Source organism: Cariama cristata, unplaced genomic scaffold, assembly GCF_000690535.1.
Source record: "Cariama cristata isolate BGI_N322 unplaced genomic scaffold, ASM69053v1 scaffold9240, whole genome shotgun sequence".
NCBI lineage: Eukaryota > Metazoa > Chordata > Aves > Cariamiformes > Cariamidae > Cariama > Cariama cristata.
The window spans coordinates 19,253-38,353 of record NW_009596428.1 but is presented as its reverse complement, the minus strand read 5'-3'; the positions used below and the strand labels follow the sequence as shown (position 1 = coordinate 38,353).

At 40.1% G+C, this 19,101-nt stretch overlaps 1 protein-coding gene across 1 annotated transcript in view; it reads right to left on the bottom strand.

The window, feature by feature from the left end:
* SORCS1 (sortilin-related VPS10 domain containing receptor 1) overlaps positions 1-19,101 on the bottom strand; it is a gene marked incomplete at its 5' end in the record, with an annotated part of 101,817 nt that overhangs the window by 70,292 nt on the left and 12,424 nt on the right. The window contains 3 exons of the mRNA XM_009706024.1: positions 2,759-2,848; positions 5,745-5,863; positions 15,285-15,349. Coding sequence (XP_009704326.1) covers positions 2,759-2,848; positions 5,745-5,863; positions 15,285-15,349 — 274 coding nt within the window. The remainder of the gene's footprint in view (positions 1-2,758; positions 2,849-5,744; positions 5,864-15,284; positions 15,350-19,101) is intronic.

The following is a 19,101-nucleotide window of genomic DNA, read 5'->3' as shown; positions in this document are numbered from 1 at the left end:
TGTTAATTTCACCTCCATGCAGAAAGGGAAGAGGACAGGAAAGTGAAGCAAGGCATCTTTCTTAAACAGTCCTTGTCACCTTCAGGGGCTCCCCATGCATCTGTCTACTGAGAGCCTGAGCTTTCCTCTCTCTGTTCCAGCACATAGTGGAAGTACATTAATATGCAGTTCTACTATCAGTCCCTCCTGCCTTTCCAAAGACAAAAGTAAGAGCACAATGCTGTGCATGGGTTTGATGAGGTGTCTACTCAAATGACGAAAGGCCAAGACTTTCTGAATTACTAAACATGCTTCAATTGCCCTGTTTGCACTTGGTCAGGGAACTTTTATTCCTGGCAAGTTAAATAGCAGGGATGTGTAATACTTGTTTTATCCTGTCAATTACTGGGACTGTCAGTTCTTTTTAAGGTCTGTATTTAAGGATTTTTTTGTGGTTATTGCTTCTTCCATCAGGATATGCATCCTGAGGTTGAAAGAAGGTCATGAATTTAAAACAGAGGTACCACATGCACCCATCCCATCAGTATTCAGCCCAGCACCAGTTAAGGGAAGGTCTTTTTAACAGAGAAATTGCTTGGCTTGCTTCAGTATTCACAGATGTCTGCCCAGTGCATTGGTCTAAAATGGAGTGAATGTACTCTGTGTGTACATTTAAGGTGATTATCATGAGTTACATTACAGAGTCTGTGACAGAGCCCACATTGTGGTGCTGTCGTACAGAATAGGCAGTACCAATTCACAGATCACTGTCACTGCAGAAACCAACACGTATCAATAAAGACCATTTACAGGGTTAACACAATCTGTATGGACATGTGCAGGTGTCTTCTTGTATGGGAGAGAGTTTCAAGTTCATTTAGGCTTTAAATCAAACTGGCTACCAGGCTATCAATGCCAACAAGAATAATATTTTACTTTTGATTTGCTGTAGGCCATTCCTGCCTAAGCAGCAGTATCACCTGCCAAAGCTGCCCACTGTCACACCCCTCCAGTTTAGGATGAGTGACATGGAGAGACAATAAACTTGATATTCCCATCTTCAATTCCACAAGTCGCTTAGTACTGTTTACCATATGTGGCCCCTCTTTCTTAGCTGAAGGAGATAAAAGAGAATTTAGGCATAAAAGAAGCTGTTTCAGTTCCTTGAATAATATAATGCTTTGTGCATTTTTAATAAAAGCAGCTATCTTGCTTTGATAGTAGCCCCCTAGACAGCCACAGCTCCACTGTAGTTCCTTCGAAGCCAAATGTAGCTCTTCAGTTTTTGAAGATATTCTAAGATTGTGACAAAACATCTTATCTCCTTAAACATCTGCCTTTTTCTTTGGGTCAAATAACACAAATATATTGCTCCAATTCCTGTCCTCTGAGAACACACTGAAATTTAAATGTAGCACATTTTCCCTGGCTTTCCAGACATCTCTTTGAGAAACTGGACATTTGGAAAAATAAGTGTGGGCTAAAGGAGGCAACAGGTTCAAAGCTAGCAGGTGCTCGACAGATGGTCTGAATCAGCTGTAAACGACAATTTTGATTTAGGCATTACAATAACCATGCTAAAAATGCAACTCCTTTGCTAAGGGCTACTTCAAATAACACCTGTTTAAATTTGATCTGAATTGACAGAGTAATTCCTTCCTGCTTGGATAGGAAGTTTAAAATCAACCTATCTTTAAACATGACTGAAGATTTTGGGGCAGACCACAGGTCTCCTGTGTCAGAGCCAAGAAGAAATCATGGTTTCTGGTAGGGTCCTCAATGTCCTGTAAGCTGGGTTTTCAAGTGATGTAAATGGGAGCAAAGGGTACAACAGCAGAGTAGGTAAGGTATGGCATTGAAGGCCTGGGTTTGAGATGCAGTCTGGTTATACGAAGGTCAACCAGTCAATCCACTATAAATAGGGCAGCTGAGTTGAGGAATCAAAGAGAGCCAGTTGTTATTATTAGCCAAATTACCCCTTTGAATATTTCCACCCACAAAATCTGGTGCACTTTCAACTTCTAGGAACAGGCTGACCTTGCACTTTCCTTTTTTTCTTTTGACAATCCTTCCTTAATTTCTGGAAATGTATTTGTCTCCAGGTGTTAGACCTCACATAGAATCCACAAGATCATCTGCTACTTTTGAGCTTAAATTTCATTTAAACCAGACCACATCAAGAATGAAAAGGCCTCAAAAGAAAAAAAATCTCTTTCTTTTCTCTTTTCTTTTAGGAATCCAGCTGCAAAACGGTGATTTCTTCAAAATGGAACTAACATTTTACATAGGTCTTTTTAAAAATTCAGCTCCAGAAGGCAGCAATAGCCTTTCAAGCTCCAATGCTAATTCACCATTGTTCTTAATTAGGGAAGATATGGAGCAGGCACACAAAGATCTCTTTGCTTGGTTCCCATTAAAATCTGCTAATGAGGCAAAGCACAAAAAGCAACCCATACAGGATAGGGACAGGAGAAGGGAATTTTAAGACCAAAAAAAAAAAAAAAAAAGAAAAGAGAAAGACAGTCCCCTCCAAAACTTAATTAACTAACCATAAAGAAATGGTAATTGACATGGGCTGTGGTATCTGTCTACATTTCATGCTGATGTCCTTGACTAGCCAAAGTGCTGACTTTGTTTGCAGTCTTTTCTTGCTTGCAAGTGTTCTGTTAAAGAATGATGTTTTCACTCATTGCATGTCTTGCAGTTACTTGTGTTGTTACTTTCTGTACAATCAAAATGTCTGTAGGTTCATATGGGCATTCCAGCAACAGCAACCTACCTTGGGCAAGGAGTACTTTGGCAGCTTCATCTGTGCAAATGCATTCCTCCTGTAAGAAACGTAATAATGTGGTCTTCCTCCTGACGTCAACTACAAGAGAAGCAGTGAAGTTATCATCAGGATTTTTTAAAATAATTTTTTATTATCAGGGAAAATATCAAGAAAAAGCTGTCAAGGGAAATACCACACTGTTGGTGGCAACGGCTTAAAACTGCAGCACTACTACCATTGATGAAAAAACATTGACCCAACTGACAGTGGCTAAAAAAGAAAGCAAAAGGAATCCCATTTGCTGCAAAGAGAGACAAAGGCCAGAATTTCAGGTGAAAGTCTGGGGAAAGTGAAGTCCTGGCTTCACTTGGGCCATTATGTCACCTGCTGATACCACAGCTCTCCTCTGCCTTACCACAAAACACTCTGCTCTTTGCTATCTGAAGAGCTGCCATGTAGGCTATTGGTTAGATCAGCAGATTGGCAGATATGACACTTGATTTCTGTTTCTGCCTCCAGCTTTAGTTCCTGTGTGGCCCTGTACAAGCCATCCTATGTATCTGTTACGAGATCAGCTAAGCATTCACAGCTCCCGAAGGCAGGAGCAGCTCAGTCAATTTGGTATTTCTGTGAATCTGGCCATTGATTTAAGTGCCTAAATACTGATGGCAAGACCTTGAAAATGCTGGTTAGAGCAACGTGAGTTTTCATTTCCTACCACCTATTAAAGAGGGGAAAAAATAGAAAGGAAAAAAGCTGTCAATGCTATCTGGCTTCCAGTGCTGCTGAAGTATAATCAGTGTTTGTAAAGTACTTTGAAATCCTTGGATGAAAGATACTGAAGAACAAATATTCCAAGGGATTCTCCATGCAGAATTTTGCTTTAATTGCCTGATATCAGGGCTTATCAAGACTTTTCTTTAGTAGTAGGTGTTTTAAAATGCACTGCAGTAGTTTAAAATGCAAGATACACAGAGGCTAGGTTCATACCAGATTAAGTAAAATAAGTACTATTTCTTATTCTAAAGCTCTTCAACAATTTTAAAGGAATTGGGCAAAAGTCAGGAGAAGGAAGGCCAGAAGCACTGTTTACGAGAGAGAGTGCGTTTGTAAATAAAACACGGTGTAGTGGGACAAATAAACCTACATTCTCTTATACTCATGCTTTTGAGTGTACTAATTCTCCTACAAAACACCTTAGTTGAAGAAAAACTAGATGGAGATCAAGGAAGGTAGGGAAGGCTAAGGAAGGGTCCTCAAGGCCTTTACAGTCTGGTATAGGGCTATTCATCCTCTGAAGAACAGTGCCTGGGATAAAGCGAGGTCCAGCATCAGCCACGGTGTGTTATTTAGCTGTTCCTTGCCAGCCAGATACATCCAGATACATATGCAACCACTCGAAGAATTCCATTTTGAATTACCAGCCAACAGTGAATTCACTGACTACTTTGAACAAAGCAGTGGTTGTTCCCAGGGATTAAAATATTATTATTTCATATCTGTAAGTGTCATTTATTAATGATTGGCAAGTATTATCTCCTTGACTTGTTATATTTATTTCTGTTTAAGAATCCTAAGAATTTTAAGGAATAAAATGGGAGCTTTCTAAATCCAAACATTACATGATACCTTCTCAAACTGCATTACAAATGTGAATATATAAAGTTGTGCAAAGCCCCATTGGGCATTAAGGGGAACATTGGAAGAAGCTGCTTCTCCTCACATGCTCCTCCTTACACTGTGTAGCTATCACAGAGGTGGAACAAAGCCACAACTTGAGAGCACTGGGAACACTATACAACAGTTTTATAGACAGAAAGAGAAATGCATCAAAATACAAGGGCTATCCAGAAAGGTAGACAATCTCCCCAGCGCTGGCTTCAGATGAGGCAAAGAGGTTGGGTTCTCTAGAGTGTGTAAAAACATCAGGTCAGAACACAGAAGACTGACAGTCTTGAAGAGCACAAAACCAAGGCATCAGTGATGAAGTAACGAATCAATTCGCATGTGAAGAGAAATTCCTCAACTCTTGTATCACTCAAGTTACAAACACACAATCATTCACAGAGCATGGTTGAACAGTGATGCGTGGCCCTGTTTGCCTTATCATATAAACATTTCATTTATGCCTCTGACTCACTAGGCACAAAAGCTGTTCTGGAATGTATGTCCCAAATTTATTTGTGGATGATTTAAACTGGTGTTTATGACTGAGTTCATTAACTGAAGGTAATAAACAATCAACTCTCCAATTTAAAATATCAGTCCTCTCTCTTCCCTCCACCCCGAGCATGGCAGAATATAAACTGTCTGGAAGACCAGTTTAGTCCTAATGATTTCCAGTTCACTTCCATGTTCCCTGCAATTCTGTTGTTATTTTTGTGCTCTTCAGCTGTTATTAAATGGACACTGATGGCAGCCTAATGAAACTCACAGTAGTTCAGATCTATTCACCAGCTCTCACCTGGAACACAGCTTGGCTGAGTACATCTCATCCTCAGCCTTCTTACTATAATCACAACTGAGGCATAACAATAAAGCCTGATTACTCCTTTTTTGGTTCTTCCGCTGACTCCCTCCCTCCTTTTCTATTTCTCTCTCTCATGCTCAAAAAAGCTTTGGTCTACTCCCTTGTAATAGCAGATGACTGACACATCGCTTCAAGCTGGGGAGTTACAGCAGTAATGCTAGAGTGCTGATGAAATTGTAGGGAGTGGCACAGAGCACTCCAGTACATATGGTGGATGCTCCAGGCAGAAACTCTATGACTCTAAAATTAGAAGATACTAGAGGCAAAAGGAACACTATTAGCATTGTAATGAACTGCTACAATCCACTCAGTGCCTTTATTATTTGCATCTAGTGTTGTCTGATTAGTTGGGATTAACACACATGCACACACATGCAAAGGAATGGAAGAGAAAATAATATAATACAATATAGAACAATATAATATAAAATAACAGAATAAATAAGAGAAGAGGGTGTTCTGCACCTGAACAAAGACATAATCATCCTGGACAATCAGGGAGTTGTGGTCAATATAGCCTGGAAAGGGTTTGCTGCGAGTGGCTTCACTGCAGTTCTGCATCTTACAGGTGATGTATTGGGCATCTGAAAGGAAAAGAACAAAATCAAGGCACTTGTGATCCTGAGCACAGATTCTTCCCACTGTCACAAACCTATCTGCTGAGGCAGCATTTCTGCTTCCCAGCCTCACATGACATGAAGTGACACCATCCATCCAACGCAACACACTTCTTTCCCTTACACCACTTGTAAATCCATCCTTGATTACTTTCTTCCTTTAACTTCCTTCCCTCTTCATCTGCCTCAGCCTCCCATTATTTCTTTAATTTCACCTTACATCAGAGCTATACATTGCTCCTTTATACCAAGAGAGAGCCCAGCATAGCTGATCTGATTACTCCATGCCACTCTTGTGGTTCCATGCTGGAAGTAGACCAGAGATAGTGTTTGAAGGTGGCACAATGTAATGCTTGTGGCTCAGGTCTGACAGAAACCTAGTCAAGGGCGTACCATTCAGCACTGTTACTTGCCCTGCTGAGTTTACTGTGATGCTACCCAGGCTTAAGCTTAAAGCAAGGAACTGAGTGAGCGAACAACAGAGCTGTGAAGTACCCTTTGTAGAGGCAACAAACAGTCGAAGTCCTGTGACTCCCGAAGTAACTCCAGGTCTGAAGATTTGTGTCTATGCTGCAGGACAGATACTCTCTGTGCTGAGCCTCTACAGTTTCCCTGTCATCCCCATTGTATGGGATTTGCTGTAGAGCATGACAGCTTCTCCATGGTCACATTCTGTTTAAAACATGGCCAAGGTCCAGAGCATACACAAGTACGAGGACACCTTCAGAGGACACCTGTCCCATAGTGTCACCACTGACAACCCCTTCCATGGCACACCTCTATATTTCCTACAGCACTCCGGCTCCACAGAGTAATTCAGATCACCTTGGAAAGTAATTCAGACCACCTCCTGTTCAGGGGTTTTACCTACTTCTCTGTTGACACTGTAGGCAGACGCACTCTGGCAGACCTGGGCAATCATTCCACACTCTCTTGAAACTAGAGGCCTTAGCAGTTTCAGTCAGTCATACATTTCAAAGTAAATGGCCTAAATGCAGCCCTAAAGCCATCTCATCTCCTGTCACTGTATGGGATCTCCTCATCTCCTATTCTGAAGCACTGCAGGATGCTCATGTCATAATCCATCACCTGAAGAAAAACAATTTGAATTTCTTCATGGTGACAATTTATCCTAGAATACAGAACCATATTCTCAGTATTCAATTTGGGCTCTTTCAGATCAATTAAGAAGTTGCACCTTGTTTAATGACAAAGCTGATTTACAGGAAAAAGGATTTTGGCATTTTAGCATTAGCATTTATATGACAGAAACACTACATGGCATTTAACGTCAGAACTACTTCTAATCTTTTTCCTTGTTGGAGAAGTGCAGCCCCTTGTTTGATACAATTACCACATTCTGATCACAGAAGTAGCATTTTACACTTAAATAGAAATGGCTGGATTTTTACCATCTCATATTTAATCTTGGTTTTAATTAAAATCTATCATTTGACATTTCTTTCGTTGCTTCTAAGGGCTGTTGACTTCTGCTTGAACCAGACATGGAGGGTAACGAACCTTCAGGGAAGTTTGATGAGGGATGATTTTACCCCAGCATTTGCAGAGTTCGTGGAATATATAAAGTGCTAAGTATTATTAGTCACTGCAGTTTATAACATTTTATGCTTTCACAGCTCACTGCAAAACATTAATTAATACAGCCTGGACAGCATGATCAAAATGCATTTCCCTTCAGAGAGACATGATTTTTCCACATTAGCCACGAGAGGGCAGGGAACGACGTAACTCCCAGCCTGCTCTTTCCAGTGAGCTCAGGAAAGTTCCCTTTCAGAGTTGTTCAGCCTTTGTCTTTCTGCTCCCAGGAAGGAGGGAGACAAGGTGGCCAGAGCCTCTTCCACCACCCAGCAGTACTGAGTAGTGTAGCATGTTCCCTCCTTGTCATAAGATGGAGAACGGGCATGCATCTCGTCACCTGCAACACAACAAATTCCCATTCCTCCTGTTTAATTCAATCCATTGTAACATGAAGGAGAGACCCCACATCTGCCCTCACATTCATAGAATCATTGAATAGTTTAGGTTAGAAGGGACCTTTAAAGGTCATCTAGTCCAAAATCCCTGCAATGAGCAGCGACATCTTCAACTACATCAGGTTGCTCAGAGCCCTGTCCAGTCTGACCTTGAATGTTTCCAGGGATGGGGTATCTACCACTTTCTGGGCAACCTCTTCCAGCGTTTCACCACCCTCACTGTAAAAAAATTCCTTCTTATATCTAGTCTAAATCTACCCTCTTTTAATTTAAAAACATTATCCCTTGTCGTATCACAACAGGCTCTACTAAAAAGTTTGTCCCCATCTTTCTTATAGGCCCCCTTTAGGTACTGGAAGGCTGCAATAAGGTCTCTCCAGAGCCTTGACTTCTCCAGGCTGAAGAATCCCAACTCTCTAAGCTTTTCCTTGTAGGAGCGGTGTTCCATCCCTCTGATCATTTTCTCAGACCTCCTCTGGACCCGCTCCAACAGGTCCATCTTTCTTGTGCTGAGGACTCCAGAGCTGAACGTAGTACTGCAGGTAGAATTCCTCATTCTGTCTCAAGAAGGTTCCTGAGTGGAATGTCTGGCTATCTTGAGCTTAAACAAAGCAGCATCAGTTGAAATGTCTGGCTCCACTGCCCCCTCGAGCTGTTGGCAAGATTGGGAGGCTTTTCACACATGGGATCGAATCACCCAGCATAGAGCTATATAGGATCAGACCTCTGTTTCCTACCTTTCCCCCCGCCTTGTTTCCTTTTCTGTCCACAGGCACACCAGCCATCTGGGAGTCACAGAGAGGAGACTGCAGTGCCATCTTACTTCCCATGGAAGTAGGTTATCTACCCTGAGAGCACAGGGAGGTAATAGGATGGGTGCTACTGGGACCAGCCAGCAAAGAAGATTAAGGAATTTCCTCCACATAAGATTTCAAAAAGCAGGCCAGGCTGACGTCCATCGGAGGTGACTAAAGTTTTTTTGATTCTCTTTTAATGGAGAAATGGGGACCAGGTCTATTTCTGCTGCTATCGCAGGAGTCTGTGCAGCAGTGATTGTACCATTGATGAAGATTTACTAGGGCAATTCCTGTGAACTTTTACAGTGCAATTTTCCACGGCTTCAATTCTAAAATGCCAGCAATAACTACTAAAGGGCAGAGCACTGAAATTGCTTAAGCTAATCTCCCAAACAGCCAAACCCTGAGATGTGTGCACCAAAAAAAGCTCCCTTTGCTATGGGAGACAGAAAGAAGGAAAACTAGGCTTCTTGCAGTGCCTGGATCCCTCTTTTTTCCTAAGGGAAGTTTTGCTGTGCTCACATTAACTCAAGGATTTTGTTTTGGCATTTGATTCTCATGGACATTTTATGTGATTCCATTGGCAGAGCTTTGTAATTTAGCATTAATTAATGTCAATTAATGTATTCAGTTGCCAAGCTCTGGAATTAATTTCACTAGTTTTCCTGCACAGATGTTTTCCCTGCCATAGGTAATTAGGACATTATGCTTTTCATTTCCAGAACCCTCACCTCCAACAACAGCTGCTGTTTTTAATACACAACAACAAAATCATGCCATGCCTGGAGAGAAGAACATAGCAACCCCCAGCTTTTACACTCCCAGACACTTTGATTTTGACAGGTTTAGACACCTAGAGTATGATTCTTCTTGGGGAATGGCAGCTATTTCTAAAGAGGAAGCAAGAAAAATCTCAGAACAGAAGAATGGAGGAGACATCTTGTAAGGGAAACCTCTGACAAAATTAATGTTTCAGTGGTGAAAGAGAATTGCAAATGCTAACACACAGTAAAAGTTAAGAGCCAGGAGGACTCTGTGCCATGAAATCTTTTAGTCTTTTCTGTTTAGCTTAAGCTCTGTATTAAGATGTTCTCACAGGAAATGCATCCAGCCTGTCCCAGAGACATTTCTTGGCTCAGTTGGTAGAGACGGAAGGTCATTGGTGGTTACTGGAGGTTGGTGAGCCTCTGCAAAAGTACACAGAAGAGTATCAAATCCCTTCCCTAAAGGAAAGTAGGACTTTCTTCGGGATACTTTGCTGCCACATGTTATTTTGGATGACGTATCAAACCCTAATACCCACTGCTTTCTAGTGTAAGCTTGCACATGTATCTTTCGAAAATCTTATTTAATCACAAGGAGAGTCAGAGAAAATATTCACTGTACTCACTGCAAACGTAAAATTTTTATTTTTCTTGTCTTTAATTCATTGAGGAATGTGTCCTTCTCTCTACAAATAAATCCACTAAGGACAAATCAGGAGTTTATTCAAAGAGCATCCACATAATGTATAAATTGTTTGTCTTCCAGATTTATTATGGAATATCTCAGTTCATTACTAAGCAGCTTAGACATTAGGGATAGTTTCTGCTTTCGAAGGATGACTGGCATCCTGTAAGTAACGAACCATAAGAACATGGTAGTAACATACCTCACTGAAAGACCCACACCTGTAACCCCTCTCTAACAGTGACTAATAACGGAAGCCTAGAAAAGGTTATAAGAATTCGTCCAGGTGCCTTGGTAGTCCACGTACACCTTCAGCATCCACAACCTCCCATGGCAACAAATTCCACAATTTAATTAAATGTTCTGCCACACTTTTATCTTTCTATTCCGTTTTTGAGAAACACATAAAATGACTGGTTTTTATCCATTTCCATCTGGTCTGAATATTGATTTGTTAAATGTTTATGATACAGGAATATATTCACAACTCTCCAGGACTCAGCAACTGTAAAGCAATTAACCAGTAACGAAGTTTAGTGAAACAAAGCCATCCCATTTACTAACTACTCACAAATCTGTTTTTATCCTGCTGCTACTCTTTCTTCATTGCATGTCAGAGTCAGGAATCTTTCTTCATACCGGGAAGTATATCCTCTGCCATTTCTGGCATAAGGCTGTAATTGGAGAAACTAACAGATGTCATTCTCCAGGACAAATACTAATCATGATCAGGAAAAAAATCACTGCATAGGTTCAGGCCACTATGGGAATTAATTCACCACTCTAGCTATGTTAGCACAAGTCTGTCTGGCTACATTGCCTACTTGGTTTTTTCCACAGCAGTGATTACTTTATTTTTCCTAGCAATGTTCTGTGAAAACAGAAAAAAGTCCTAGCACAGCTTTGTGATTCAGACACTGTCGGCCAGATGCTCAGTCCCTGTTGACCAGCAAGCAGAGCATGCCTGCTGACCCCAGGTGAGACTTTGGTCTCACCTGCAATCACAGCAGCACCTAAATTACCTTTCAATAAGAAAAGTTGCTGTGTAAATCAGGACAGCAGAAGAAAAGCAAAGGAAGCAAAAGTACTTTTTAAATATCAGGAGCTCTCTAAATTTTTGCCAGTCCATTAGAAAACCCCTTAGCTTCTTTCATCCACATTTTAAAAAAATAATTACATAAATTAATAACTTTACTCAAAATCAATTCACATCTATCTACATAAGCAAATACATATCTCATAAACGTAACAGTTGGTTTTCTTGACTTGCATCTATAGAAACTGTCACTTAGACATCCTCTGAGTCAGCTTTGCCATTCTCTGGAGGGTCAGTGGGTACCTAGTTAGTCTCCAAATGCCTTGTAGGAATTCATTTTTCTAATTCTCACCAACAGCCTGGATTCCTCAGTAGGCATCACCTGAATAAAAATTACCTCCTATGTCAATTAGCTTGAAACAGGCCTTACTGGGATAACCCTCCCTAGCTCAAATCAGATAAGCCCATTAATTATGGATCTTTCAGGACTTGTGTATTCTTTACAGATCTAAAACCCACATGTCATTAAGTTTACACACCTTCTGAAAGCACTTCAAGCTGCATTTGAGCAAACCTAGATTTAATTTCTACCAGTCACTCTGCCTGTTGATTATGGTGGTGAATGTAACAAAGAGAAGCTTATTGTATGATTAAGAATAGTAGGGGATTGATTGTCTTACTGGGATGCCAATCTGAAATCAGGCAAAAAAAGTCATAATTCTGACTTTGCCAGCTTGCCCTTGATCCTGTTCCAAAACCAAAGTGGAACACCAGGGACACCCAAGTGTACAAATGGAAATGTGAGATAATGTTCATACAAACGTCTTCCAACCAGAAAATTCAGTTCTACCTCTGTGCTCTCAGTCTCAGTTTGACTTGGATTGGGCCTGAAGCCTTTAAAAAATAGACAAAACAATCACATTTGACAAGATGAGAATTTGCCTGGTGCTCTCCAAAATTTACACAAGATTAAAAACATGAATGGCAATGATTAGCCCTGCTAATCTGCCTGCATCAATACAACTAAGATGCACAGTCTGTACTCATTTTGTTCATCACTACCTGCACCCCAGTTTGATGAGACACAGTGTGTTGAGGAGGAGTCCAGATTTTTCTGGACTGCAAAGAAAAAAAAAACAGTAGGGAGAATGAGCACTCAGGTACAACATTGCTAGCCAGATCCTCAGCAGGTGTAAATCAACATGCCACAGAAGTTGTACTGATTTATGCCTGCTAAAAGACTCCTATTTTGGTCCTTGTAAACCTTTTACATTATGTATATAAACACAATAAATAAAATGCACAGACAGATCATAATCCGGGAGCAGAGAGAGAGAGTTATTGGTGTTCTAGCAGGGAAGGCCCAATACTAAGGTTGTTGCTGATAGATGTTCTCAAACAACCCTGCCAGGGAGATGGGCTAACACTGTACTCTGTCGACATTTCTACTTCTTCTCACCTAAAGCTGCATTGTATTACTTGGCTTCTGCTGGAAAAGATACCAGCGCAAGAATGAGGTGTTTTTTCTTATTTGTACTGAGTTCAGCGGGTTTTTGCTTAGCCATTATATTTGCACTTCAGGATCTTTTCTTTTATTGTATAGATTGTGGTTGTTTCCACACCACTCCCCTTTCTTTCCTTCTTTCTCCCTGCCTTGTTTTGGCAAGTCTACCTTCTCAAATTTAATCCCTTTATTGAATTTTTACACATGGTTAACTCTCAAAAGAGATATCCCAAACAAAGTATAAATAAGTAAATGCAAGAACATTAAAAAAACCCACAACATAAAAAATCCAAGAAAAATTATTTGCAAATTACCCTCAGCTTGGAAAAAAAGTATCTTTCTCACTTCAGCACACTTCACCCCATCACCTCACTGGCAGCGACACACTTGCTTCATTCCAGAGGAGAAAGGTTTGTTGAACCATTGGAAGGTCATGGTTACTTCATGCAGGAAAAGGAGATCGATCTAGTACTTAGAAGGCGGCTCTAATAGCCAAGAGACCTGTATATGCCATGGCAACTAGAGTAACAGACCATGTGCACACTCAGCCCATTTCAGTCTCAAAATCCTGTGACCTGCAGTGCTATCAAATGTCTTCCGGCAAAAAATGCTGTGAGACATACCAAGGTTACTGCATCCAGCTACCCACCATAGTCCTCTGCCAGGAGCAATGGGCAAAACAGAGCATGCATGTACTGAAAACCCAACACATTTTCTTATGTTGCTAATGAGCTCAGCTGGCGACCTCCTGACTCATGAGCAGAAGTTTCATCCAAATGACCAGTTTGCAAGAGGGGTCACCACTGGCCGAAGGTTTCACATCACCACTATATTTACGTTAGTAGTTCTGTCACTGCCTAAAGAGAAATCCAAGTTGCGCAGCCTCACAACGAAGCCAATATAGGTGCGCAGAATCAGTTACTAGAGCTCAGTTGATGAACAATAATTCGTTATTCCACGATTTTTTACTAATATGCCTGACTCCTCAGTAAGGTCAGTTTCATCTTCCTGTTTTTTGGTTTCCACCTTTAGATCTGTAATAAAGCTTACTAATTTGTTAAGCACTCAAGAGGCCTTTTGCAGAAATGTGCTATAGCTGTGCAAAATGTTCTTATGACAGCCTAAGAATTCAAACAAGACCATTCAAGGCATTTGGAGCATGGCACTTTCTCTGCCCAGTGAGAGCTGAACATCCCTCAAAAGCATCACCAGTATATAGCTCCTTAAACATCAACTGTAGTGCTGCATTTCAATGACCTCAAATTCTTAATGCCTTATAACAGTAATATTTTGTGCTGAAATAGACACTGCCCAGTTAGAATATTTCATTCTCATTTAGCATGTCCCAAGAAACAGAAAGCCTCATGTTCCCAGCCTTGCTGCTATGTCCAGGTAAGTGAAATTGAGAGGAGAAATAATAATCAGAGATCACAAATGGTAAGAAATAGAGATAATGCAGTCTTTCACTTTTACTGATTTTGTGTATCTTGAAATTTAAAACTTTATGGTTTCTATTTCCACTATTTCTTTTCAAAATTAATCTTTCAAAAATTTCTCTTTCATGCTAAATTTCAGTGAGTTAAAAAACTGATTACCTTTACAGTTACCTTTTCAGACTGTTTTTAAGTTTCAGAGGACAAAACACATATTTTAAGTAACACCACTACATTTGGGGCTACAATTCAGGGGAGAATTTTATCTGTTTTTAAAGGAATTAATTGACTGCATCATTAATACCTATATATTGCAAATGGTAAAAATACGCTTGTTATGTTGCAGCAAAGCTGCTATTTACAGAGGAAAAAATATGAAATTACAGTGACAAGATCTATGGCAGCCAGGCTTTCAGCGTGATGGTTGCCTGAGGCAATCCAGTGTTGTGGAAAAGAAGTCCATGGAGGAAGATCTGCAAAGGCAAGGAAGCTCAAAGAGAAACCTTGTGGAAGTATGGGTGGCAGAAAAGGCCAGCAGGTGGCTTAGCTGCCTGAGAGAATTTACAGCCAATTAGGAGAATATTTTGGAGTTGCAGGTAAAGGAGGCTCCTGGAATGGAGAAAAGCACTTCAAGAGGCAAAGCAGGGAGGGAGAGGAGCTGATGAAAGTGAAGGACAATGATGGGTCAAGCAATAATGGTGAAAAATAAACTTAGGCTGGCCATTAAAAGGTTTCTAATGCAAGAGAAATACGGTATTTTCAAAGGCAGTACCGTGGTGTGTTAAAACTGTAAAGCTATGAAAAAGGTGATACTAACTATTGTGTCAAACAACAGCAGCTAGATCCTGGGACCCAGCAACTTCTCTCCAATGCCACCTTCCCATAAATAAAAATCATGTAAGAAGAAAGAAAAGTGCTGTATATACTAACTCTGATTACTGCTTATCACCTATTCTTCCTTACCATGGTCTCTGCTCCTTTCACAGTCTGTTAATCTCAACTTTTTGCATTGCTGGAAAGACTTCTCTTCTGACAGACCTGCCTAGGAACAGTCAAACGCCTCATATTAAATGAGTGAATCACTAAAGAGAGGTCAGATTTCCATCATATTGTGTGGTTACAAGAATAAGAGGGCAGTCCAGAATACTGCATTATTTGGAAGCTGATGTACTTACGACCATCCACTGTCTTTGCCTCCAGGTGCACGAGATCAGGTTCTCTACCAGACCCCATCATAGACCTGTAAAAGACAGATTGAATCAAGGGCATTAAAAACAACTGATGCCAAAAATGTCTGAGATATTAATTCCACAGGCAATCCTGTTTAGCTGGATCTAAACTCACACTCACAAGTAAGAGCTGATCATTTGGAAAGCATTTTCGAGTCTTCCTTAAAATAAACTTGAAAATTTGAAGGAAATTCTACCATTTTATTGGATCAATGCCATTGCACTTAGAAATTCTTTATTTCTGACCCCTTTACTTCACTTTTTTTCCACCTAGAGACTTGTGTCTGTTCTCATTGGCACCTGGCATTTTGATGTGTCTCCTGGTTTGGTCAGAAGGATGTATTTCAGTTTTGGGTGGGATACAGATGACTTTAATTAATGGGAAAATAGTGTTTGCCACCATACTAATTATAGTTGTTCCTTTATATTGGACATTTTATGCACATTTGCTTAATTGACACTCTTAATGATCAATATTCCATCATTAATTAAGAAATTTTAAAAACCCATTTCATCCTGAGACATTTTATCATGTCTAATCTAATAAAAACAGTGTTCCATTAATAAAATAAAAGTCAGATTGACTCAGAAAAGACTGTTTATTGACTCTGAATTAACAAGCAACAACAAAAAGACATTGAGCACTGCAAGTAAGGGGTTTATAGACTCAGGCTTTCCTTCCATTGTTGTGGTTCCCCTGGACTGGCGCTGCTGGCCTCAACAACTAACTCCCTGGGACAGTCCAAATGGCCAGTGGTTTGATGGACAGTCTGAATTATGGCAGTACGGACTGCAAGTATGTCCTAATGTACAGCAGCCTCAGCAGCACCTCTGACAATCAGCCTTGATTCTGGTCTTGGTCCTATCATCCAAGTCATAACCCTAGATTAAGGCTAAGGGTTAAACAATTACTTTCTTGTTAGTTGCCTGACTTCCAAGTTAATAGATGCATGAGGGAAGAGAAACATTCATTTCCAGTGACAGACAAATTAGATTCTGTTCTGTTCAAAGCCTCATTATTTTTCAGAGAATCAAAAGTGAGGTTCAAACAGTGATTTAGACCTTAATTCAGTTCCCACTGACTGCAATCAGAGGCAGATCCAGCCCTTAATCATCATGCGCATTAACTAATAACTATTATAAAAATGTTAACAATAACAAGACTATTTGTGTCCTGATTAATCCTTATCTTTGCTTGACAAAATCTGTGACAATTCTACAGCTAGAAAAGGTTTGGACTTTTTTTTTCTCCTTTGCTGCGAACTGGAATTAGAAAAGAGCCAGTATTGCTTTCACCTCAATTTTTATTAATATTTACAGCAAGGTCTTTTTCTCCTAAACATTCAACTCCCATTTAAAATCTCTGTTTCCTGATAATTGACACCAAATGGGTGGGAAGGGAGTACCTTCCTAGAGCATTTTTCCTTTACCTGCTATCATCATCAGATTTAGGGCCAAAATGCTGGGCCTGCTAGTTACAATGCAGTTCAAGATAGATAGATGCCAGTGACAAACAGCTCTAAAAAAACTGCAGAAGGACTAAGCTTGTAATTTTGCATACCTCCTTTTTATTCTTGTTTATTCAAACAGGCTTTAAGCACACCTGGAATTAGGTTATTGCAGAAGACACAGTACATCTTTGTCTGTGCATTTCTCCTCCTGACCTCACACAGCCCCATGGGGACGTGAACCTTCCAAAGAAACAAGGATTATATTCCACAGATTCGAACACTTTGTCTCTTCAGAGACACGCAACAATGGTTTTCATGCAGCAAAGAACTTGTTGCCCTAGATAAATGCTGTGAGTCTACAGTCAGGTGCTTTGTGAGTTTCCTCCTCACAGTGCTATTCTGATCCCAAGAAACACCTCTATTGCATCTTTTCAGGCAAAGACAGCTAATTCAGAATGAGACATCTCACTGATAGACAGCATGTGATTGTCACAGTTGTTTTCACTTGTGATATAAGACATAATTTACATCAAACTCTTAACGTCTTAAGAGCAGCTTATAAATATCTGGACCCACCAAGCCCTGAAAGTTAGAAGGTTACAGCTGTAATGACCTGCATATTACTTAGTCTCACACTACAACATGCAGTATTGGGACTACAGAAGCTTCAACTCAAGGCAGAATTAAGCCATCAATTGTCCCAAGGATGTACAGAACAAGGATGGCTGAAACATGGCAGGTGATAAACATTATTCATTTACTCAAGGGCTTGCTATCTTTTGATATCTTGTAACCCCTGCAAATTAGAAATGTGATGACAAACGAAGATGAAAACTAAGGCCCAGAGAATCTAAGGGAGTTCCTAAAGTCAATTAGGACATCTGAGGTAGAGGTAAGAACCATATCCAGGTCTTCCTATCTACTAGATCTTTTTTCCTACCTTAGAAAGTACACATTCTATTGCTTTGATATATAAGAGACTTAATTCACTTATGACAGCACAAGGTCACAGTCAGGCCTGAAATATTAAATGATAACATGAACAATCAGTTGCAAAGGACAATCAATATTAGCTGTACTCAGCTGACATCCAGAAACATAACTCCTGTCTGGATTATGCTGAGAGCTTACTGACCAGAACTTTTTTAATGTCACATTTTCTTGTATCATACTGTCTTGGTGCATGGTAGCCCTGTGATATTTGTCTACACATCCTTCCATATGACCTGAAAAGCCACATAAAGTAATATTCAGCTTACACAGTTATATGCTACAGATATTTAACTCTGAGCTAATCACACTCAACTCTTTTTGCAGGTAATGAGGAGAAACAGGCAGTTTTGCACTGCAGTTCATCTGAATGGTGTTAGATATGACTTCATGAGAAAAACTTTATCCTAGAAAGTGCTGTTTCTCTCCATTGAGTATAAGATGTCTGGACATCTACAGTACAGACACCCACATGTGATCACATAAAGGTCTCAAAGCAGGTAACACAAAAGACCTGAAATATGTTTATTACCTACATTTAAAAACATGAATTGCAGATAAACTATGCATTGTAAGTAATTTTTAGAATGTCCTGGGCCACCTTCTCTCAGAGTGAGTAATGTGTTATATAGCTTACCTCAGCTTTATTATTTACTACTATATGGCATATAAAAGCCTAGGAGACATTCAGAAATGCAATATTGACCACAGTGAGCATATACAGGAGATAAATACTTCACTGCACCTGAGAACATGCACTCTGTAGGAAGACAGACATATCCTTTTACATGTGTAGGAAAATCAGTTCTTAAAGCATCTGCTGGAAACAAGGTATTAGGAACTGCAGAACATGCATGAGAAATCTTAAATTTCTGGTATGCCAACCAGATCTATCACAACACTACCAAGTATGCAGCTACACTATTAGTGGGTTTACTTGGCTTTTTCATTTGGTTGGGGGAAAAAAGGATCATCCTTAGAAGTTGAGGAGGACAATGTACTTCTACAAACCTGAGTATTATTAAGTAACAGTGTTAAGTCCATGACATCAGTATGAAATAAAATGAATACACCTAACTGATTACAAAGAAATTCCAGTTCTGACTGATGACCCGATTTCAAGGTTCTTATACCAAAACTAGAGTGATCAATAAACACAAACTTCACACATGGAAGAAGGAAACTACATGGTGGATTTGCCCTAGATAACACCAAAGCCTCAAACTCAGTGTTTCTAACTTGATACAACTGCCTGCTCTACTTCATTACCTTTTGTGCACACAGCCAATGCTACCTGGTCAATGTACACTGCACAAACTAAA